The following is a 24,672-nucleotide window of genomic DNA, read 5'->3' as shown; positions in this document are numbered from 1 at the left end:
TCTGTATCAGGTCTCTGGACCCACAAGATCCCATGGAGACACACTCATCCGTGCTACTCAATAGCCTTTCTTTTTTTTTTTTTTTCTTGGATTTTTCGAGACAGGGTTTCTCCGTAGCTTTTAGTTCCTGGAACTAGCTCTTGTAGACCAGGCTGGCCTCGAACTCACAGAGATCCGCCTGCCTCTGCCTCCCAAGTGCTGGGATTAAAGGCGTGCGCCACCACCGCCCGGCTTCAATAGCCTTTCTTGATCAGCAGTATTTTCTCTATATACTGAAACATCATTATTTCTTCTGATAAGCCCTTTGCTATTCCTTTTTTTTTGAGAAGGAATGCCCTTCTTTAAGGCCGGTTTTACAGTAAATTCAAAGTACAATGACCACTGAGATTATAAAAGGATACATATGCCTACTTGGTTGCTTTGTGGAAGAACTCATTTCTCCAAAATTTGGGTAATTTCTTCTTTCCTGGATCTGAATTTTAATTAAATTTTCATTACTTAACTTCTGAACATTATGTGAGACTTAAGAATGTTTTATGAAGCTGGGCGGTGGTGCTGCACGCCTTTAATCTCAGCACTCGGGAGGCAGAAGCAGGCGGAACTCTCTGAGTTTCAGCAGCCAGGTCTACAAGAGCTAGTTCCAGGACAGGAACCAAAAGCTACGGAGAAACCCTGTCTTGAAACCACCCTCCCAAAAGAGTGTTTTATGAAAGGTATATCACAATGTAGAAAGATTGGGACTCTGTGGACTCCATGGACTCCATTGCTAAGCTAAAATACAAGCTCTTTCCTTTAAAGGAATCTGTACATGGTTATCACTTTGCTGCCACTTCTAGCGTATCTGCAGGTTGAGCCTGTCCTTTGTACTCTTCTCTTTCTTATTTGTGGTGGTAGCTGTGGACTTGTGGAAAGTACCTGACTGATGCGCCTTTTGTTTGTTTGTGTTTTGTTTCTAGGTGGGCCATGCACAGACACAGCTCATGTCTCATTAATCACACCAACCAAAAGATCCTGCGGTGCAGGTATGTACACCAGCCTTACCTGAATTCTTCCCAGAAATTAGCCTCTGATTCTAACTTGATATGTATACTCCAGGGGAGTGTTTTAATTTTTTTTATCAATGCAAAATGATATATTTTGTACTTGGGATTGGGTAAAGTTTGAGTAGAAGTGAGAATGATGTTCATTGGAGTCATATTGGCTGAATAGTGCTGGCAGCTAGTTTCAAATAAGTAGGCAAGCCGGGCGATGGTGGCGCACGCCTTTAATCCCAGCACTCGGGAGGCAGAGGCAGGTGGATCTCTGTGAGTTCGAGCCCAGCCTGGTCTACAAGAGCTAGTTCCAGAACAGGCTCCAAAGCTACAGAGAAACCCTGTCTTGAAAAACCAAAAAAAAAAAAAAAAAAAAAAAAAAAAGTAGGCATCAAAACTTACCAATTTGCTACAATATCACAAAGTTGATAAGACAAAAAAACAGGTATGAAATACAGAGTATTGTCCATTTGTCTAAGACCTGAATCTTCTAAATTAATGTTTAAGTAATGATGAAAACATAAAGAAGCATTTATAGAGAAGTACCAGCTTGTTTGCTGCAATGTGCTAGTAATTTTGGGAAATTTCTTGTTGATGTTAAAGCCATGGGATTCTACTGAAACCAGTCTTCTTGGATGGATGGTGCCCCAAACATTTTTGCATCTGTGACATTTTTATTAAACATGAAGTCATGAATTTTGTGGCTCTTTAAAAAGCTGTTGAAGGGCCTGGAGAGATGGCTCAGAGGTTAAGAGCATTGCCTGCTCTTCCAAAGGTCCTGAGTTCAATTCCCAGCAACCACATGGTGGCTCACAACCATCTGTAATGAGGTCTGGTGCCCTCTTCTGGCCTGCAGGAATACACGTAGACAAATATTGTATACATAATAAATAAATATTTTTTAAAAAAGCTTTTCAAATGTCCACTGTTCCCTTAGCCAATAGCTTAATTTATTTTAAACGGTTTGCCTTTCTAGTAATGCTAATCACTGTTTAAGATATTTCAAGGTTTGTATTCATATTATATTGTTTTCTAAAGGTCACAGTCGAGATGGTCTTCATAACTCAATTCAGTCCTTTTAAACTCTCAAACAGAAAAGTAGAAACTGTTTCACATGCAGCCTTTAAGCTTTCGATCCTGTAAATATGGACGGTTGCTGTGGATGTTTATGCAGACCGTCTTTGTGCAGACTCAGAGTAACATCCAGTGCTGAACTCTTAAGAGAATTTGATTTTACTTTTTCTTACAAATGGCCAGTTTTGAGACAGGTGTACGTGATAGTCCTGGCCTGCTCTCATTACTGTGTGCACAGTGGGCTAGCTCTATGAGATAGAGTGCATTTCTCTGCCTGATTGAGGTACAGACCAGTGGCCCTAGAGTTAGGTCGATTGTCCTCATTGGCCAGTGGGAGGTTGGGAGACCACTTCTGCAAAATGGTTCTTAAACCTCTTTCACAGATGAAAATGATGGTGGTTACTCAGGACACTGTGGATTTCCTGAGTAAGACTGCTAAAGAGCAGTGTGGACAGGACCTGAATGTCTGTCCTGCAGATGCTAAAACCTTTTGTATTACATTGCATCATCATACTACTATGTACCACATTTTTATTATATGCTCCGCCCACCCCAAGCTTAAATAGAAAGAGTATGTCATTGATTGAAGTGTGAAGAAACCAAACACATATTTGGTTACAGTGTTTAGTAATGTAGTTTTAAAATGCAGTTTCTAAAACCAAATTAGGTTTCAAATCTTTTTTTCCTCGCCCCCCCCACCCCCCACCCCCGACAGATTTTCTGTATAGACCTGGCCATCCTGGAACTTGATGTATAGATCAGGCTGGTGGTCTTGAATTCAGAGATCCACCTGCCTCTGCCTCTTAAGTACTGGCACTGAAGATGTGTGCCACCACTGCGTGGCCTTTTTAGCTATTTATATAATGTGGTTTTTGTTTTGTTTCTTTTAAAAGTAAGTTGACATTTTAAATTGTTTATCTATAAAAGTGGGCTAAGACTATCTCACAGGTTCAGTGTAAGAAGAACATTATACATAGATCATATAGTAGATGTTGAATAGTTCATTGTTTTATTTTTTATAACTACAGTAATTTTCAATGTTATAGTACCTGACAGAAATAAATTGGGGAAAGAAAGATTTATATTGGCTCCTAGTTTCAGAAAGATTTCAATCCCTTATAGCAAGGAAGCCATGATATTTGAGGTAGAGCCTATTCACATAGTGCATGCCATGAGGCTGAGACTGGCTGGAACCAAATGTTGGCAGGGCCTTCAGAGGCCTTCTACTTGTAGCTGGTTTCCTTATCCCGTGTTCTCAAAATGGTGCTATAACTTTCTGATAGTAAAAGCATTGGAAACTGTTGAAAGCATGAGCCTGTAGGGGACATTTCAGAGTGCAGCCTTAGCATTTTGTTTCGAGTCTTTAAAGACAACCAACCTACAATTTAAAATGTATTTATTTAGTCCAGCTTCAAAAATCCCCACCCTCTTAGCAGTCTCAATACAATTCAGAACTCCGAAATCTCATTTGAGATGGAAAGCAAACTTGTAACTCTGGGCACCTGTAAAATACATGTTTTCTTCTTCAGTGTCTATGTGAGCAGACCATATATATATTCTTTCTAAAGGGAGATGGGAGGATATAGCAAGTAAAGGGTGGTTGGTCCAAAGCAAGGCCAAAAACCAGCTGAGAAAAATACCAAACCTGTGAGCTCTATGTCCGTCATTCAGAGCTTGTGGTGGCATGTTCTGAACTCCAGTAGACTTGGGCTGCTTTGCTATTTGCAATCCTTTGTAGCCTCTTTCTCGAACGAACTCCTCTCAGCGGCTCTAGCTTTGTTTAATGACATCTCATACTCCTGGCTTCTCCAACACCCCAGCATCTCTGCTTTACCTAAAGCCTCACCTCTCTATCTTCACACAACCCACTCAGGAGTTCCTGCTGTACTTTGACGAAGTCGGTGGTGGTGGTGGTGGTAGGGGACGAGGAGGTGGTAGTGATGGAGGATGAAGAGGAGGTGGTAGTAGAGGGGGAGGTGATGGTGGTGGAGGAGGAGGTGGTGGTGCTGGTTGTAGTGATAGTAGTGGTTTTTCTTTAAACCTTGGGCAAGCTCCCAGAACTCTCTAACTCTTGAATTCTGTGTGCCTGTAAAAACACAAAACCAAAAACAAACAAAAAGAGCAACAAAAATCACCAGGTTCTCCCTCTTACCACAACTGGTAGTCACTGTGCCTGGGTGGCTGAACCCTACATGGCCCTTTTCCAGAGGTGCCTGGAGGCTCAGTCTCAGACACTGTGATTTTAATGGAAGTCTCTAAGGAGTTTAAAGTTTTATCATTTGTAGGGTTTCTCTGTGTAGCCCTGGCTATCTGGAACTTGCCTTGTAAACCAGGCTGGCCTCGAACTTACAGAGATCCACCTGCCTCTGGTTTCTGAGTGTTGGAATTAAAGGCATGTGCCACCACCACCCGACTTTGAGTTTTTTACAGTGAAAACTTGTATGGGTTGAGCCTTGCCCTCAAGAGACCTCCTCTGTTATCCCATTAAAAATTGTGAGGTTTCCCCCCCTTTCCCTCCCCCTTTTGTCCCTCCCTCCCTCTTTCCTCTCTTTGTTTTTCTGAGACAGGATTTGTCTGTATAGTCTTGACTGACTTGGAACTCTATAAACCAGGCTGGCCTTGAACTCCAAGACCCATCTGCCTCTGCCTCCTAGTGTTGTGATCAAAGGTCTGAGCCACCACCACCTGGCTGGTGGTGTTAATATCAGCCACAGTTTAGTTTGTCCCCAGTTCTAAACATTGTTGTGCTCTTTTTTCTGCCTTGTTTAATTAAGTTAGCAGTTTCTGAAGAAGGAGACAGGTATAGAGTGTGAATAAGGACACAGGTGTAGTTTGTGAATCAGGACATGGGTGTGCAGACTGTGATCCAGGTTGCACGTAATATAGTTCATGAAATAGGAGGAACCCTAGTAAAAGACTGTCTCAGCCATTTAAAATTCCTGTTTTGTAAACCCCCCTACACATTCATACATATAGCTTTTACGTCAGGTATGTCTGTATACATGTAATTAACATATGAACATTTTAGATAAGAATATGCAATGAAAAAAAGGTTTTTTGTTTATTTTTTATTTAGTGATTATTTTTTGAGGTCTAAAATTGAAGTTAGAGAGGATGGTGAGCCACTATGTGAGTGCTGGGAACGAAACCCAGGTCCTCTGCATGAGCAGCAAGTGCTCTTAACTCCTGAGCCATCTCCCCAGCCTCCCACACAGATATTTTTAATAACCAAATTCACTATAACCTTTGGTTAAAGGTAAAATAAGCAGCATCGTGATAATTTTGGTATTTAATTAGAAAAATAAGTGAAAAGTTGTGTTGGTATCCCTATTCTACACCCTTCTTCACTCTTTGTTGAACACTGAAAGGTTTTTCAGCAAAGGGCTGAAAAGTGCTCTATGTGTGCTGGATTGCCTTGCCTAGAGAACATCACGCCTACAGATGACTGCAGAGCCCATATTACTTTAGAGATCTCAGAGTGTTTTACACATACCTCTTTATTAATTCTCAGAACCTTCCTGTCAAGATTAAATATGCTGTAAAGGAGAGTCTGCTTCCTTGGCAATCAGCCACTAGAAGAGGTCCTTTTGTCTTTCATCCTCTCTAATCCCCACATGATGCCAAAATCATGAGCATGGTGATTGGAGCTGTGGTTAGCATCCTTACACAGAATTATTTCTGTGTAGAGATTTATGTGTTCTTATTTTTGTGGTTAAAGTGCTTTGTGGGAAAGGTGGGAAGTTTGGCTTTTTCCTTTTCTTTCTTTCTTTCTTTCTTTCTTTCTTTCTTTCTTTCTTTCTTTCTTTCTTTCTTCTTTTTTTGTTTTTGAGACAGGGTTTCTTTGTAGCTTTGGACTGGCCTCCAACTCAAAGAGATCCGCTTGTCTCTGCCTCTTGAGAGCTGGGATTAAAAGCGTGTGCTATCACTGCCTAGCTAGGCTTTCTTGTTTAAAGATTTATTTGCAGTTACAGCAAAAGAAAAGTTCTTTTTTGGGCTGGAGAGATGGCTCAGTGGTTAAGAGCATTGCCTGCTCTTCCAAAGGTCCTGAGTTCAATTCCCAGCAACCACATGGTGGCTCACAACCATCTGGAATGAGGTCTGGTGCCCTCTTCTGGCCTGTAGACATACACACAGACAGAATATTGTACACATAATAAATAAATAAATAAATAAATAAATAAATAAATAAATAAAAGAAAAGTTCTTTTTTCTGGGGTATGATACTCATGAACCTCAAAATTGAAATTGAAGAGGACAATGTCTTGGCTTTTTATCACTGTGATAAAGTCCACGACCTAAAGTAACTTAGGGAGAAAAGAGGATTTATTTTCTCTTACAACTTTCTGGGCACACTCCGCCACTGAAGAGTCAGGGCAGGAATGCAGCAGAGGAAGTGGAGGAGTAGTACTGTTTACTGGTTTGTTCCTCTTGGGTCACTCAGCCTGCTTTCTTATTCATCCAGGACCACCTGCCCAAAGGCAGTGTCTCCTCTGGTGAGCTGGACCTGCCTACATCAATCATTTTCTCAATTGAAGTTCTTCCCAGATAACTCTTAACTTGAGTCAAGTTTAAAACCAAACAAAAAAACAAAATAGTAAAAAAATTAGGTTGGGCAGAGAGGTAGGGATCCACGCCCAGTTTTAGGTTGCCTTGGAGATAGTCTATTATCAGCAGGATCTTTAGACAGTGACTCAAGGACTCCATTCTTCAGTGCCATATCCAGGGTAGACATGTGGCATGTGGGGAAAGGGAAAGCCCTCTCTAGCTGCCTGCCTCTTAAGGCTTTTTTCCTTCTATTTTATAGTCCCCCTTTCTCTGAAGACGAGAAAATAGTTCATAGCCAGCAGATGTTCTCCATTGTATCCACGCTTCCTTTTATTCTCTTCCACCTTGTATGTTAGACAGATAATATTCGCTGTTACACTTGAAAAATGATTTTAAATGTTTGTGAGTTGAAATGTAGTTATAATTAGTAGAGTAGCCAGTAGAATCACTATTTGTGGGGCCCAAGATGAGAGCAGGAGGAATTAGAGACTGTCTCTTTAAACACCAGGACACGTTTCTCAGAAAGCACCATCTTTGCACCTATAAGAAGCACAGAAGTGTATCCCTGCCTGCTCGATTTTCTCCTCTTCTTTACCTACATTTGTTTATCTTGTTAGGTCACCTATTTTTCCTTCAGTTCAGTTAAAAGTAAAAAAGAAAGGAACTAGAAGAGCCTTGTATTGTTTATTGTTTCTTTTTCCTCTGTAACCCTTTTCTCCACAATTCTTGGGTAGCCTGCTTGTGATATTATTGTGTGTTCTTACAGAGATAGAAGAAGCCTCTTCCACCTGGGAGTTGAGAGAAGACTGGTGTGCTAAATACACGTAATGTCAGTGCTCAGAAGCAGTTAGAGGGGATGTTTCATTGCCTTGTGTTACCAAGAGATTCTGTAAAATCTCTTAGCTGATCCAGAAGCAAAAGGGTGATGGTATTACATCAGGTGACCTACCCATCTTGACAGTACCTGTGTTTGTGTAGTTGAGCTCCACATAGAGTCAGTATTCATGAATACACTTTAGCTGGTACACTGAGCCCTGAAGAACGAAGTCAGTGGTCTAAGCTCCAGTGGTATTAGTCACCATGGGTGCCTCTGCTAAACAATGACGTCCTGTCCTCTCCTCTCCAGGTGTGAGCTCAGCTGTAACTCCCTTTTTCTTACTTGATAGTCCTCCAGATAGAGCTTACCCTCAGGTTTGCAGTCTCAGCATTTGAGACAGAAAATTAGAAATTTGACCTACTTATGTAATGCACAAGTTCCTATTAGTAGAATATTAGGGAAGATATAAACCTTTCTTTTTATTTGCATTTAATATAATGATTGAAGAAAGATCAAAACAGTAAATCTGCCATGGCAAGGAAAAAAGGATTAAAAATTTTTACTTTATGCATTCATCATCTTAGTCTTCAGGGAGTTCATTTGATCCTTGGAGTTGGGGGGGGGTGGCAAATGAATATAAAATATTTGACAAAGTTGCAAATTTTCTTTTAATTGAAAAGGTACCACCTTTCCATGTTCTGCCTAATTAGGTATTTCCCACTGAAGTCTATGGTGGTGTGTCAGAGTGGCTCACTCCTGCCAGGATGTGTGTTTTGACAGTTGAGGAGATGAAACGAAATGGTCCATGCTTTATTTTGTATTGGTTGTTAATGGTTTTTCTATTAGTCAGTGTGCCTCAGTTTGTGTTAGAGAATGAAATGGGGAATTAAGGCACTAGATATGCGTCTGACTTGATGCTGGTCATTTGAGTTTAAAAAGCCACATCAATTCCAGAAAAAGCCAGTTCTCTGTTTTTAACTGTTTCCCCAAATGGAAGTGATATCCTCTTGCCACCAGTTGCACGTGTCTGTATTATAGCTTAGCTTGAGATGTGGCTTGTTGCTGTTTTAAATGGCATGGGGGATGGGGTGGATGAAGGGGAAATACTTGGCCCTTGAATTTGAACCTTTACTGTCTGTGTGCTTTGAGCATATTCAGTTTGCTTAGTTTCATGAACATACACACTTAGAGCATTTTAAAAAACCTTTATGGCCATTTGTTTTATCATAACTTACACTCTTCCCAAGGAGAAAAAGGCCTACATACCCAGTCATTAGCTGCTCTGTTGCTCCACAGGATAAGCCTACACCATTTCTGAAGGATATACAGACATTTACTGCTTACTCCTCTTTTGGTGCTTTTGTGTTTCTTTAGGTGGTAGCTGGATCTAAGCAGTGCTGTTCAGGTGGTGCTGCTTAGATATGTGGGCTTGATAGAAGGCACTGGGACAGGAATGTGGCCTTGTGGCCTAAGCAGGCTTACCAGAATGAGCACCATGGAACAGCCACAAAGCTGAGGTAGGAATCTTTGGAGCCTGGCACTGATATTGCCCATTAAGGAGATTTTTTTTCTTTCCTACTTGGTTCCTGGCTATACTAATAGAACAGCACATCAAGCAAGGCTGTAAATAAAAGTTATTACCTAATAGGTGGGTGCCGAAGTGGAACGGACGGAGCTGAGGCATGGAGGCCTTATTACTGCTCATCAGCAATTATAAACAGGATAAAGTGTGTGGGACTTGCGCTGATGCAGCGGCAGCTAATAGAGGATGGGATGACAGTGGGCCATGAGAGGATGATGTATGCTGATGGGCTTTTACTGCCTCATCTTGCTGCTTGCATTCAAGACAAGTTGTGTTATCTGTTTTCCTGCTTGCTTATCTATCTCAAGGGAGACAGTCCCATTGCCTCACCTGCCAGTGGGTGGGCTGGCTCATAGTCCTCTTGCCTGCATCTGCTTCTAAAGCATCACCTTCATAAGATAAACACTTTTGGAAATACCTCATCATCGTAGCCAACTAACACCATGATCTTACTGGCTGCTTGCTGTGGTGGTTGTAGAGCGTATCTTCTGAAGGGGGTGTTTCTATGGAGTACAGGATCAGGTCAAACTCATCACTGTATTAAACAACCATGCTAAAGAAGTGATGTTGCTTGGCCCTGGGAATTCAACCACAAAGAGGCAGGTTTAATTCAGAAACAAATACAATTAAATCCAGCTTTAGAGAGTAGCAGGAAAATAATTTAGGTTTATTTAAAAAAGTAAAGATTGAAGCTGGAGCGATGGCTCGACTGACTGCTTTTTTATAGGACCTGAGTTTGGTTCTCAGCATCCATGTTGGGTGACTCACAATCACCTTTAACTCCTATTCCAGGGTTATCAGATGTCCTCTTCTGACCTCCTCACGTTCCTACACACATGTGGCATACAGGCATATACTCAGGTCTGGCATGTGTGCACACAACACATGAAATAAGATGGTTTTAAGAGAGGACTAAGATTATGCCAACCACAGGAGTGAGCATAGCATGAGGTGACTCCTTCGTGGGGATTCTGAGAATTCAAAACCCTAGAGTCATGGGCATGATAAAGGGACACTGGATTTGGAGTCAAAGACTAGCAGAAGGATTGTGGTTTATGTGAACAGAAAACTGGAGGTCCAGCAGCACTTGTGAGTGCCATGTAAACAGCTTAAGAAATTGAGATGATGCAGTGTTGCTCAGCTCTGAGCACCCCCAACCACAGCAGTCAGACCCAGGAGACAGAAGCTGGCACAGAGCACAGAGGGTTTTGAGAAAGGGTGTTCCAGTTTGATCCCAGAGTTTTAAGTGTTCTGGTTATTCAGCTCTTTGTCACAATCAGGAGACTTCTTGCTGCTCGAGAAATTGTAGTTTTGTTACTTAAAATACAGGCTGAACACAGATACTGTCAGTTTTTTATTTGGTGTCTTAAACTATGGAGTAGGTACACCTGATATGTGACAATCTTATCGTGTTCTTTAATCTGTAAAAGCTTTGCCATTGGGCAAATGTAGAGTTTACCCTTTTCATGCAAAGTAAGATTAGAACCCAGAGACTGATGCTTGCAGTCCCAGAATTTGGAAGGTTGAAGCAGAAAGGTCAGGAGTTCATATCTAACCCTCAGCTATATAATTAGAGACCGCCCTGGGTAACCCTATTTAAAAAAAAAAAAACCAAAAAACTAAAAAACCGCATAAAACTTTACTTGTCAGAAAACATCAGTTGATAACTGATTGTTGGGTATATGGTGAGTAGTGGCCAGTAGAATGAAGAGAGATGTTTATATGAGTAATTGACAAGATTTGACAGTTGGTAAGAATTGGCTGAAAGTAATTCATAAACCCAGGAACCAAGAAGATTCGGCTAATGACAGGGAGAAAGTGTCATTTTTGGTTTCTGATAAGCTAAATTTTACATCCTTGTAGATGAGGGTTTCTCAGCCTGTGGGTCTTGACTCCCTGGGGGGGGGTCACATATCAGATTTCCTGCATATCAGATATTTACAATTCATAACAGTAGTGAAATTATAGTTACAAGGTAGCAACAGAATAATTTTATGATTGGAGTCAGCACAACATAAGAAATTGTATTAAAGGGTTGCAGCATTAGGAAGGTTGAGAACCACTGTTTAAATAGTAATAGAATTATAAGTAGTGGCCTATTTGAGGAATTATCAATCTAGAACAGTAGTTCACCTATGCACATTGTTAAGAGAATGAATACAGGGAACAAGTGTCAGTGAGCTGAGGAAGACAGTGGAAGGAAAAGGTTCATGAGAAGAGTTGGGAGGTGGGGACCGAGGGAAAGCTGTTCTTACGGCTCACAGACCACTGGGTAGATGACAACTTAGGAGTCTGGTGTGGTGGGAAGCCAAAGCTTGTTCAAGACTATTCTTTTCTGAGTAGTGGCATTGACAGAAGCATCAAGCTAGAAGTAGCTACAGGAAACACTGGTGAATTGAGGGGGAAAACATCTCCAATTAGTAGGTGGTCCAGACTGTAATTCAGTGGCATGCATGTATGTAAACCAAATGGGCACTTTCCCAGAGGAAGGGGCAGAGAGAGGAATGTGGATGCATGCCTCTGTGTCTTTAATTATAAGCATTCAAGTCCACCGTTTGAGACACAGTGGCACATCGCACGATCGAGTGCCTGAGGAGAGTGAGCAACAGTCTAGAGACGGTCTTACTCAACACAACCAACCAGCGTCTCCTAAACACTGTATGTTACTACTTCCTATGCAGAGAGAACCCATAACCTGGGAAGAAATGTTTCTTTTATCTCTGCTTTGATGAACATTCAGCTTGCACTGGTCCTTATCTTGCTGCCAGACTTAAAGACCACACATCTGGGCAGGAATTAAAGCATGGGGTGCTCCAGAAGGAGGATTTCAGACCAAAGGTTTGAACAGATTTAAGAGAAATCTGGCATGGCTTCTGAGGAACTGATAGAAAGTAACAACCAATGAGGTATTAGGTAAAACATGCTGTTTCAAATGAACAGGTACTATGATACCAGACATACAGAAAAAGAAATGCATTTCTGGTATAGAGAACTTGGGGTCTGGCAGAAAACAGAATCACAACCATGCACATGACACTTAGTGGATTTCTTGCTTTATGAACAACCTGTGGTAAGGAGCTGAACATACACACGCGCATGCACATACACACGTGACAAAATAAACAGTTAAGTGCAGGGAACAGGGCTTCTGGCATGTTGTCCTAGAGCTACTTTCCTTATTCTTGCCCTCTTTTACCCCCTTCTGTGCCCAAGTACAGCACTGAGGTTGGGTAGCAGAGGGGACTAGGAAGTTTCCCCTTTGTTGCAGCTGCTCCAGAGAGTTTGCCTAAAATCCATGACTTCCTCATTCCCTGGCATTTCATGTTATTACCGATAAGTCTCATGGCACTGGTTTAACTTTTACAAGTGATGTATCTGGAAAATTTTCACCTTTATAATTAAAATTAGAATCACGTTTTTAGTCTTTGGTGTCATAGAATTTATGATGAGGTGTCTAGTGGCTATCCTTTGTTTTATTCAAGATGTTGAGCGTTTGTTTGCTGGGCACCTTAAATATGAAGTCCAATGTCACCCCTCTACTCTAGGAAGTCTTTGATAGTCCCCAACCTGGTACTCATAATTTAGGTGTTGGAATGGCTGGTTATCAGACCTCTCTCTGTTCTCACTGTTGGTGTCCTCTTTCACTGGCTGGGTAATTTTGTTATCTCTCAGCCATTCCTGGGATTTTATTCCAGTCTTCACCGTTCTCTGAGGCTTCTTTAAGGTGCCCTGTTCTTATTCATGGTAGAATTGATCGCACAGTCCCTTCCACTCTTAGCAATTGCTCCTTTGCTGACCTGTCTTGAGGACATTTTTCTCTTTACGTTGGGTTTCCATTCTCTGGTTCTCATTTGCCAAACTAAGCATGGTTCTCTGGTGGCATCTAAAAAAGATGCTTAAGGTAGTGCAGAAGGTGGGTTTCTTCTACCATGTCTCCTGAACGGAGCTCTTATTAGAGGCTTTCCATGGGCTGCAGCTGAGCAGGTGTGCTGACAAGCAGAACTAGTTGTAAGCAAGTTGAGAACTGTTGTCAGGTGTTCACATTAAGGAAGAGGATGTGAGTCTGAGAGAGTGTACACACACTGTGTCTGTTCAGCTTCTTCAGTTTCTTTAGAGAAGGCCTAGCCAGAGTTCTGCCAGGCAGCTGGCAGAATGGCCAGCACAGAGCTTACAGACTCTCACACAGCACTTCTGCAGATAAACTTTGGGTGGTTCCCTGGCCTTCTGCCCTAGTTCTCACCCTACTTGTTTCTGATTTTTCTGAGTCCAGCTTTGGGGTCCCGCCTCCCCCCTCCCGCCCATCACTGTTGCTTATAGCTGCTGAGGTCAGCTGTAATCTTCTCCATAACCCACTGAGTTAATTTTTTTTTTTGCTGAGGCTGGAAAGCTGGTTCAGTGGTTAGCGCCCTGGCTGCTTTTCTAGGGGCTGTCAGGTAGCCTACACCCGCCCATATCTCCCTTTCTGGTCCCTGTGGGTGCCTGTAAATAGCAGGCACACACACACAAATCTCACAACAATAACAAAGACCTTTCCTGTTGAATATGTTAAAAAAAACATTCTATTATTTTATTGAAATAGGGTCATTCTTTTTTTAAAAAATGCCTTTTCAGGTTCCATCTGAGAAAGAACCATAAAATATTGCCCCGTGTTGTTTCTCTGCCCCATCAAGTACTCACCACTGAGCTACAGCCTCAACTCCCTTTTGACTTTTTAAGACAGGTTTTGTTTGTTCTGTTTTGCTTTTGGTTTTTTAGTACTTGTTTAAAAAGTTAATTTCACTGTACATATTAATGAAAAACAATCCTTTTAGAGTTTTCACAAGCTTGCCTTAAAAATAAATATGCCTCATTTTTCAAGTTCTCTGTTTTACTATATGATCATGTATTTCTCTTTTATTGTGGGGTTCATCACAATTTAGGACCCATCAAAGCTTACTCATTTTTGTGTGGCTAAAATCATGCTTTAAAAGAAGATTGTTGCATCTAAACCTACACCATGAGTAAACACTTTAGCCAATAAACAATAAATTTGGTTGTTTATGATTAAAAATCAGAAGGTTTAACCTTGGATACATTTTTGTCATGGGGGACCTCATATCGTGATTAGTTACCTGAACAGCCAAGCACCTCTGTGGACTCTGATAACCAGCCTCCCACTATGTATTTATAATTATTGTAGGTATATGCACATACTCTGCTGTAAAAGCTTATTTGCCCTTATGCTCCCTGCCGTTCTGAATTCTCTGTTTCATTACCACTACCCACCCACAGAGTTTCAGAAAGCCATTCCCAAATAGTAGAGCCACAACTTGGAGTTTTATATAAACCACACCTCTATTAGCTCTACAGATGAGGGAATTAGTTACCTGTTATGCACTCCCGCATTCATCTGCCCTTTCAGAACTTATTAAAAATGCATACATGTGTAAGCTAGAAGTAGGGCATCAGCTCACTCTGTCCATTTTCTGTCACTCCAGTGAGGACAGATGGCTCTCACCTTGAATGTGGCACATGCTCACTTGATAGGAAGTGTACGGATTCTTTTTTCTAGAAAAAGTTGAACTCTTCTCCAAAGATAATGTTATTACATCATAGTTTGAATTACATGTCTAAATCTACAGGATGGCTTTTAAAAGATAGAGGCTGGGGGAGAGATTTGTGTAGGAGTAGCTGAATGGGAGGAGGTGCTCACTGTAGTGTTTGTTTCTGGCCTGGCACAAAGTGGTAGTTCCTGTAACTGACAAGATTCAGCTCTATATTTCCCCATGACAACTGTTGATACATGCATTTGTAGAAGAGTAAAATCACATTTTAATGTTTTCGCTAGCCATCCTCATTTCTAAAATAGCAATTATAGTAATTGACGTAATTAAAAAATGAATCCTTATTGGGTTGGAGGACTACAGCCTAGGAATGACCTGTCAAAGTCTGTGACATGTGATAAAGAATACTTAGAGGTGAGTGGACTTCACAAACCTGGAAAGGTATGAGTTCCCACCTCCCTGTTGATTACCAGTTCCAACTGACTGTCACGAAGTTTCCCGTGACCGTAAGTGGGATCAGTGTTTCTGGGAAGAAGTGCAGAAGATTCCCTTACAGGTAGGTCATCTGCAAGCTTGACTACTCTGGTGCAATTATGTGTGGGGTTTTCTTTTTGAACATCATTTCAGACTTAACAGAAAATTTAGGAGATTGTATAAAATTCTCAAGTACCTCCTATACCTCTTGTGCCTGAGTCCAAGGACCCCCAAGAAGACCACCATGGAGCCACACTTCCAAATGCAAAAGCAAGGTTTCACTTACTAAGTATGGGCTAGCACAGGTCCCCTGCCTTACAGTCTGACACAACAGCAGATGGAGAAGGACCCCATCTATTTTTGTAAGGGGTTTATAAAGATAAAAACCACAAAGCAGTCACAAGGTTACATTCTCAAAATATATCCTATATCACAATTGGCTAAAGGTGAGGTAAAGTTCAGCTGTTAGTTCCTGATAGGCCATTAGTATCTAAGGGAGATAGCAACAGAGCCCGCCCCTGGTTACATCCTCCAGACATCTGCTGACTCTGTGCTAATGTCAGGAGCTGCTTGAAATATGCCTAGCTGATATCACCCAGCTGATAGGGAAAGTTGGGTGGGGGAATGGGCTGCAGTCAGTAACTTTAGGTAACTTAGGTTTCTTCATTAGCTAATACTGCCCCTAAAGAGGGGTCTTACGGCCTTCATCTTATCCTGGGGGCTGGGGGTGGCCTTCAGCTCTTCTGCAACCTTCAGCTTATCCTGGGGGCTGGGGTGTAGTTTAAGGTCCCAAAAGGGCCCAGCACAGAAATGGAATCTTTTTTAACCTTTCAATTTAGGGTTAACATTTTGTTGTTTTTGGAGACAAGGTTTCTCTGTAGCTTTGGAGCCTATCCTGGAACTAGCTCTTGTAGACCAGGCTGGCCTCGAACTCACAGAGATCCGCCTGCCTCTGCCTCCCGAGTGCTAGGAGGCAGGGTTAACGTTTTAACCACAGACTGCCACTGCATCCACATCTTTTATAGAGTGAATTGCAGACTCAATATTTTCTCATACAAAATCTCTAATGTGTAATTTCTTAAAACCAAGAATTCGTCTTGATCATGGTACACTTTTTAGAACTTAAAATTTAAGTTTAATGTAGTACATAGTTTTTTCTAGTACAGTTGTTTGAAGTGTGGATAGCTTGAAAAGAGTTGAACAGAATCAGTTGACTTGAGGTTAAGATGTTCATTACTTTGTCCTCTCATGTTTCAGATTTGTATTCAGACAATTTTATAGCATAAATAATAAAAACCTAGAGACAGGTATTGGGGTTCTACCTGAAGATCAGAAAAGCAAAGCAGTCAGCCACTGGTTTTTACCTTTACCTCAGATTGAGATGTGATCCTGCCTCTAGGAATCTCAGAATGAGCCTGAACCTGAGAGCTGTCTCCTCCCACCTTATATTCCTCTCTAGTGCTGGGATTAAAGGCATGCACTTCTACTTCTATGACTAGTGTGGATGCGGAGATTAGAGGTGTGTGCCACCACTCCTGGCCTGTATGGCTGACCAGTGAAGCTGTTTTGCTCTCTGATCTTCAAGCTTTATTTATTAAAATGCATATGAAATACCACTACACAGTTTTCATAATAATTTTATTAGTTCTTTGCCTCTAATTTTCTAACAGCTCATTTTATATATGGGTTATTTTTCTTTCCTTAACAAACTTTTGTTGTTGTTGTTGTTGTTGTTGTTATGTTTTGTTTGTTTTTGAGACAGGATTTCATTTTGTAGCCCTGGCAGTCTAGAGCTTACTCTGTAGACCAGGCTGGCCTCTGCCTCCCGTATGTAGGATTAAAGTCTTATGTCACTACTGTCTGGCTGTTTTTGGTTTTGATTTTTAGAGTGGCTTTCTCCAGCTCTCCTAAACACTTGGTGCCCTCAGTAGAGCCCATCATTGATGCAACCCCAAGTATGGAATGGCTGTTTTCTCTTGCTCTGATTGAGAAAAGGTTACAGTGTTCTTTCTGGGCACAGGGGGAGAATGTGAAGTTAGGTCCAGTATAACCTCACTTGAGAAGTTGTTAAAATGTGGCACCTAGATTATTACTTATAGGCTTTAGTATTTTCCCTGACACTAATGAGTAGAAGACCAAATTTTGGGTAGAAGAAGCTAAGTGATAGGTTAGAATAGGAACTAAATTAAACTCAATGCTAAATTGGAAACAAAAATAGTTTAAAAACAAATTAGCTGTTTAATTTTAGCATCCACTCTGTCATGCATTCAGGCTGATTTTCTTTAAACAGCAAAATAAAAATGTTCAAATATTCTCCCTTTCATTAAACCTGTAGCACACATCCCCTAGATGCCAGTTTCTCATGACCATCATGAGGAACTTGCCTTTACAGAAGTCAACTCCTTGCTTTCATTATTGCTGTGTTGAGCACCAGGGTAGCCAGCAGTGTGGCTGATACTGTACCTTACCTGGAAGCTTGCTGTAAGTTAAATAGGTAAAATAATTGAAGATTTAAAAGGTCTCCAAAGAAGGATAAATGTATCTGTGACTTTATTTTATTTTATTTTTGAATTTTTGAGACAGGGTTTCTCCGTAGCTTTTTGCTTCCTGTCCTGGAACTAGCTGGCCTCGAACTCACAGAGATCCGCCTGCCTCTGCCTCCCGAGTGCTGGGATTAAAGGCATGCGCCACCACCGCCTGGCTGTCTGTGACTTTAAAAAAATAACTTATGAGACTTGAGTAGTGTCTTATTTATCTTTATCCATTTCCCGATCCCACTTCTACAGTCAGTGTTTCTATATAAAAGATGCGTTGTCAGTCTTCTTGACAAACAAGCAAACAAAAACAAAAACACCAGCTTAGGCTCACACCTGGGCAAGTCATTGGTGCTTTGGAGACCAAGATCCTGGAGTTTAATCTTTTGAAGACATGTGATTCTCTCTATACACTCTCATCCTCTTCAGATATTAGGCAGCAATAGGAGGAAGTTGCTATAGTTATCAGAGTTACCTAGTATCTCAAAACAGAAAACTTGAGGCCCTTCTGTGGAAACTTCTAGACTTAATGAGATTAGAGCATAGAAGATTTACTCCACATTTTTAGGAAGCTTAACCCTTTAAATTTGTGTTTTGAGAAACTAAATACAAACAGTGTTATCCACCCTACTTAATTACATGGAAACAAGTGTGGCTGTATCCATTTCTTGTATACATGAAGATATAAAGCTTACTGTTTTGGTAGTGCTGAAGAAGACAGCAGAGCAGAGATTCCAGGCTATGCTTCTCAGGAATCGAGGTCTGGATTTTCATCCTCCTCACTGATTTGTAGTCAAGGAATAGTTAGAAGGCATGTGACTGACATGTAGTGATTCTTTTTCTCTTGGTGTTTCCTTCCTTTTTCCTTCCCTTTTCTTCCCTTCCCTTTTGCCCTCCACTTCCTAAGTGCTGGGATTCTAAACTTGGGCTGCCATGCACAACTCTCTTGAGTTTATCCTTTATTTTTTAAGAAAAAAAATATGTATATCGATTTTTTGGCTGCATGTAGGTCTGTGTACCTGGTGCCCAAGGAGAGTGGAAAATGTTGGATCCCCAGGTACTGTAGTTACAGTTATGAGGCACTGTTAGGTACTGGGAATGGTTTTCTGGAAAAGCAGCCAGTGCTCATGTCTCCATCCTCACCCTGACTCACCTCCCACCGCCTTTTGTCCTTCTCCTCTCCTCTTCCCTTCCCTCCTTCCCTTTCTCCTGTCTTCTTCCCTTCCAACACAGGGTGTCATGTAACACAGGTTTGTTTCAGACTTACTATATAGCTGAGACTGACCTTGAACTTTTAACCCTACAACCTCTACCTCCTAATGTTAAGATTACAAATATGTTTACCATGCCTGGTTTATACAGTGCTGAGGATCAAGCCCAGACATTTGTGTGTGCTAGGCAAACATTCTACTGAATTATTTCCCCAGCCCCTTGAGCTTCTCTGTTTTTCTCTTCTCTCTTTTGTCTCCTTAGTACTAGTGTTTCCTTATTCTGTGGCTTGCTCTACTCTGCTGATAGTTGTTAAAAATCAGTGCTTTATAATATTGAGCTCTAAGATAGCCAAGATCATAAAAAGAAATATATTATATATTGAGGGCTATTTAGCAGTCTGAACAAGAAGTGGGGGAATCTAGCCAGGTGGTGGTGGTGCATGCCTTTAACCCCAGCACTTGGGAGACAGAGACAGGAGGATCTCTATGAGTTCAAGGCCAGCCTGGTCTATAGAGTGAGTTCTAGGACAGGCTCCAAAGCTGCCGAGAAACCCTGTCTCAGAAGGGGTGGGGGGGGAGTAATCTATGGGGATATAGTTCAGTCAGAATGGTCTTGCCAATGAAAATACCAAAATCAGGAATTGGTGTTATGCTGAGCACTGGCCCCAGAAGAGGACTCCTGTTTTTATTGCTGGTCTCACAGACTCTTCTGACTAACTACTCTTGGGATTTAACGTCTGGACATGCCTAGTAAATAGAAGTGGCACTTAACAGACCAGGATAGTGACATAACAGGTTTCCAGAAGTTTATAGATTTGTGGGCTACTGGCCTTTGTGTGTGTGTTTGTAAAGCCATTTGGCATATTAGCTGGAAGAGCTATCAGGGAGTTGGAGATTTTCAAGTTTGCCTTGTGGGGTGCTGTGAAAAGCTGAGATGACTTGGTTTGCCTTTCCTACTTGTTAAAATAAAACTTCAAATGAAGTTTCCTAACTTGGTTCTGAGCTGTTTGTATCATTCTACAAGTAATCAGTAAAAACTAATTGTAGATTTTTTTTCCTACAGTAACATGACAGTGATGGAAATCCAATATCAAGCCCAAGATGTGACAGATAGTATACATAGACATGTCAAGGAGGGAGGGAGGGAGAGAGGAGAAAGATGATTTTATATAAATTACATTATTGTAATTTCTGAAATTTAGAGAATTATTAGCATGTACCAGAAGAACAGAGTCAGCCATCATATAAATCATATTCTAAGAGCAGTGGACAGAGTTGCTTGACAGACAACCATCCCAGAGAAACTGATGATGGTCGTGGTCAGGTTTCGGAAACAATGAAAGGTGCTTGTCTTCATTTCCACTCTTGGGCCAGAGCTTGTTCCCTCCCTTGTTGTAGGGACCAGTGGGCTTTTATATGTGTAGAGGAGGAGAAACATCCTTACGGTGTTGCTTTATGGAAGAGAAGTAGAGCCTTCTCGGGTAACAGCCATTGTGCAGGATGCTTAGGGGACAGGCTTCCTCAGCTCAGAATCCAGCTCTACAGAGAGCTCCAGCAGAAAACTGGGAGATTCAGGAAATAATAATGCCTACCTGATAGCCTTGCTGAAAGTAAGTGAGTTAACGTGTGAAATGTTCAGAACATACGTGTCCATAGTATGTACTCTGTGTTAGCATTTGGTTGCTGTTATTGCAGAAGCTTCACAGAGTCTCTTCAGTCATATATCTGCCTACTTTGATGAATGGTTTTAAAAATTATTTTGGATAAGCCGTGTGTGGTGGCACATACCTTCGATTCCAGCATGAAAGAGGCAGAAATGGGTGAATTTTTGTGAGTTCATAGCAAGTTTCAGGTCAGTCAGACCAAACCAAATAAAAAATATTACATTTGACAGATGGATACATGTCGTATGATTTGATTCATATGTCCATGTCCGTGCGTGCATGTCTGGAGCATTCTTGAAGTAAGCGAAGTATAGAAATGGAGCGATAATAAGACAGCAAACCCAGGGTTTGGAATGGAAGTAGGCATGGTTCTAAAGTAGCAAGCAGTCTGTGGAATAATTAGTGCATGCCTGGGATACCAGTCCTTGAAACAACACAGAGATACTCTGTAGGAAAAACAACAAGCAGCATGAAAGATACCTGTGATTGCTGTGTCTGAAAATACACATCTACATCAGTTGCCTGGCTGGGGAAAGTGGGTGAAGAAAGATTACATGACATTTTGCTATGTTTTATAACTGTGTAAAAAGGTCTAAGATTATTGATAGAGAAAAACTGGTGATGAAAGCCTGTGTGGACAGATTAATATGTTAAACATCACAGAAGGGAAACTGAGCTGATCACTGACACTGAATGAGATGCCTTGAACTCCCAGGGTGGAATGGGAGTGGGATTAAATTAGGTGGCACCAATCAAAGGGAAAAGATACCGAACACCTTTATTTTCCATTTTAAACATACAACCAAACAGAACCCTTCAGCCATGCTCTGCAAGTGCCTTTCTTCACTATTGGCGAGGTGGTCCACTTAGATCTTACGATAAAGAGAAGCTAGATGAGTTGTAGAGCTCACCATGGCTGTAGTACATTAGGTGGGCAGAACAGAAAGTGGCCAGGATGACACGTGGAAACCAAAGCCTTTCTGATCATATTGAAGGTTTAGCTCAGGAGCTGCCCTTTTCTGATCTTTCCTTTCTCCCTTAATCAACTCCCTCACTCTTAAGTGTAGGATCTGCTTTTGTGATAACCCCTTTCTAGGTGACGGAGGAGAGAGGAGAGAGATTGAGATTGATTGATTGATTGATTGATTGATTGATTAGGCACTTGTTGACTATTGTCATAGCCTGCACAGAGTGGTTGTTAATCTAGAGGCCTGATCAGTTATACAACTCAAATAAACTGGGAGTATTACTAAATGAAATTGTGATTATTGAGAATGAATTTTGTTATGCTTTTCACTTGTTTTTAATTTAAGCATTTTCTTAGTTTTTTAAAAAATAGCATGTTTTAACGGCCATTAGAAAGAGTATCACAGGGTAGCTCAGGAGGAAAGTCAGTCTTCCACAGGTCCGATAACAGGGAGTACTTAGAATGATTGGCCTGGTTCTGGGTAAGCATTAATCCCAGGGAATATGGCCATGAAGGAGATGATGAGTAAGTAGTTCTAGTGTGAGGCCACCTTTTAGATGCTGTCAGACAGTCGTCCTTGCCAAGGCATAGATGACCTTACCCCATGTTCAGTGTGTGACCTGGGCGGGTCACAGGGTGCCCCCGTTTGGGTGCTCTGTGTGGGTTTGGTGGGTGCCTACTGAGTTTCTTTTAGTTTTCATTTTGAATATGAATTAGAGAAGTGTGCAATTAAAAATCTTTCTTAAAAATTAAATGATTGTTTCCTATATAGGTTCATAAACAGAATGAATTGAGGTGTGGCACATTCCACAGGAAAACTAGCAAAGATCTAAAGTCTGTGTTCTGCTACTGTAAATAATGTCTTTTAATCAAGAGAAGTTTTTACAGTATAAAAACGATAGAGCGCTTTCTAGTTGGCTCAAGGACCCTGGGATCAGTGGTGTTATTAATAATAAAGCATTTGTTAGAAGCACTTTTCACATTGCTGCCATGTGGACAGTTAGATGAAAGCATTTACCCCTAGAAGATTTCTGTTGTGCTTTAGTCTTTGACCATCCTGAGTGGGGACCCTCAAAGCTTGGTGCATTTTTTGGAGTATGCTGATGCCACCCCACCTAATTTCCCTATCTTCTGTTACCCGCAAGGAGAAGAATCTGGACATAGAGGTCCAGATTCTAGGGTGTGCAAGAGGGTGAGCCCACTCTGTGTACCTAAGATCATAAAAGATAGAGAAAATAGGTTGAAGTAAGGAGTGAGAATGGAAGGTGGGCTGTGAACAGTTGACTGTTAAGTGGTTATGATCTAGGACTGACATCTGGTTGTATTTAAGCTCAGTTTATCTCCTTAGGAAACGAAAGCGTTCTTTACAAGACTTTCGTCATCAGCCTCTACAATCTTCATTCTCTCTCTGAGCAGTGTTTTGTTGTTGTTGTTGTTGATTTTAACTTGTTACTCTGAAATTCTAGGGTCATTAGAAATAATAATGAAGGGACTATCCATTTGAACCAAGTGTAAAAATAGTTTTTTAAATGGGTACTAAGGGAATTCAGTCTGGAAGTTTTTGTGGTCCACAGAGTAAAATGCCAGGAGAAGGTGAATCCAATCCCTCCACATGCTCCAAAGGCAAAGCATAGGGAGAAACGTGTAAAACAATCCTTTTCCAAGTCTTTTATCAGTGTTCCAGGGAGGGTGGTGGTTTTCGTGGACAGAGGTTGTAGCAGCTTAAGTACCTTAAAATGGTGGAAGGAAAGACAGCAGTGATGTGTGAGGGTTCATTAATTATTGCTGTTACTGATGTTTGCACAGGCTGTTGGGATCATAAATGTCAATCTGTCAAGAGACTGTGATAGGTGCTAAAAAAAATTAATTGAGTACCTCAAAAACTGCCACAGAGCCTGAGATTAAATGGGCTCCTCTCTTTCTTAGCCATGTGCAAGGTGTAGGCGGAGAGGTTCGGGGGCTTTCTTCTTTGTTGCTCTTGGTCTCTGGCTCTGGGGTTCTGTGTTGCAGACTGACTGGAGCAGAGGGTGAGAGTCTGCCTGAGATGTCAGCAGGCCACAGCTACTTTTAGCAGCCTGGGGTGGGCGTGAGCTGGCAGCTGCATAGCACCAGGAGAGTTAAGGGAGCTGGGATGCAGTTTTGACAGGCCTGACACAGTTCATTTGGAAATTTTCAGGAGAGAACATGAGTAATAAAGACAAGAACAGTGACAGTAAGGAACAAACGTGGATCTCTGTCAGAGACAAAACAGTTTGAGAAGCAGCATCCCTGTTTGTTGCCGTCAGGCTTCCGTTGTAAATGTATTCCTGAGTTGAAAGACTCGGTGCTAGTTACTGTCTGCACTTGGCTAGCGAAGTCCAATTAGGGGGATTTCTTTCTGTAGACATTTGTTTTTAAAACACAGTCCTTGTTTCCTCTGTCACACATTGAGTAGTGGCTGCCTTCAGACCAAAAAATTGGACAGAGGTAAAACAGGTGAAATTTTCCTCAGAAACTCTCACATGGTGTCTCTGTTAAATGCTGACTGAGAATGGGGTCTACAAGAGCAGCGGACCTGGCGTGGGCTACAGCAGCCTGTGTGAATATACCCAGCCTAGAGTAGTTCTCAAGAGGAAGCACGCTGGGGAGAAAATCTGCTTTGTTGGCTCTTTATGAAGGACCTTAATTAGAAGTCACTCCTAACTCCTGGGGTGGGACCGCGGCTAGCTTGCCACTGCAGCTCCTGCTGCTAATGAGCATGCTCCTTTCTAGGACGAGTTTCCTCTGACAGTTAAAGCTGAGTGTGAGAGTTATTTCTGTTCGCCTTGCTCTCCACATTTAACCCTTACTGCCCAAGTTCAGCATATGCAAATAGATGAATTAGATGGTTTCTGCCATTGTTCCTAAAACTGAAAATGTTTCACGTTAGAGGAACTGAAGTTAGAAGCAAATGGCAAATAATCAAAGTTGATTCCAGGTAAACAGTAGATGGTTCCTTTAGTGTTCGCTCATGTTGGGTCTTCTCTGGTAGTCTTTTCCTAACTGACTTAAAATTTATAATTGAATTACTTAGTTCATTATTATGTAATTAGAATCTCTACACTAGACATCTGTTTCTCTTATTTAGGCAACTTACCCCAGACACAATGTTTCATTAAATAATTAGCAGAGGAGATGTAAAATTCTTCCATGGGCATGATGCTGAGCCTATAGACTCCTGTTTATTTCATTAGCTTCTAATTAAAACACCA

General features: G+C 41.4%; 1 protein-coding gene across 1 annotated transcript in view; it reads left to right on the top strand.

Annotated features, from left to right (window-relative positions):
• Nucleotides 1-24,672, top strand: part of Zfand3 (zinc finger AN1-type containing 3) — a 200,541-nt gene that overhangs the window by 145,258 nt on the left and 30,611 nt on the right. Inside the window, exon 4 of the mRNA XM_057751114.1 lies at nt 957-1,022. Within this exon, the coding sequence (XP_057607097.1) occupies nt 957-1,022 (66 nt within the window). The remainder of the gene's footprint in view (nt 1-956; nt 1,023-24,672) is intronic.

The sequence above is a fragment of the Chionomys nivalis genome, chromosome 19 (assembly GCF_950005125.1).
Source record: "Chionomys nivalis chromosome 19, mChiNiv1.1, whole genome shotgun sequence".
Lineage (NCBI taxonomy): Eukaryota > Metazoa > Chordata > Mammalia > Rodentia > Cricetidae > Chionomys > Chionomys nivalis.
This window is presented reverse-complemented; position numbering and strand designations above follow the sequence as displayed.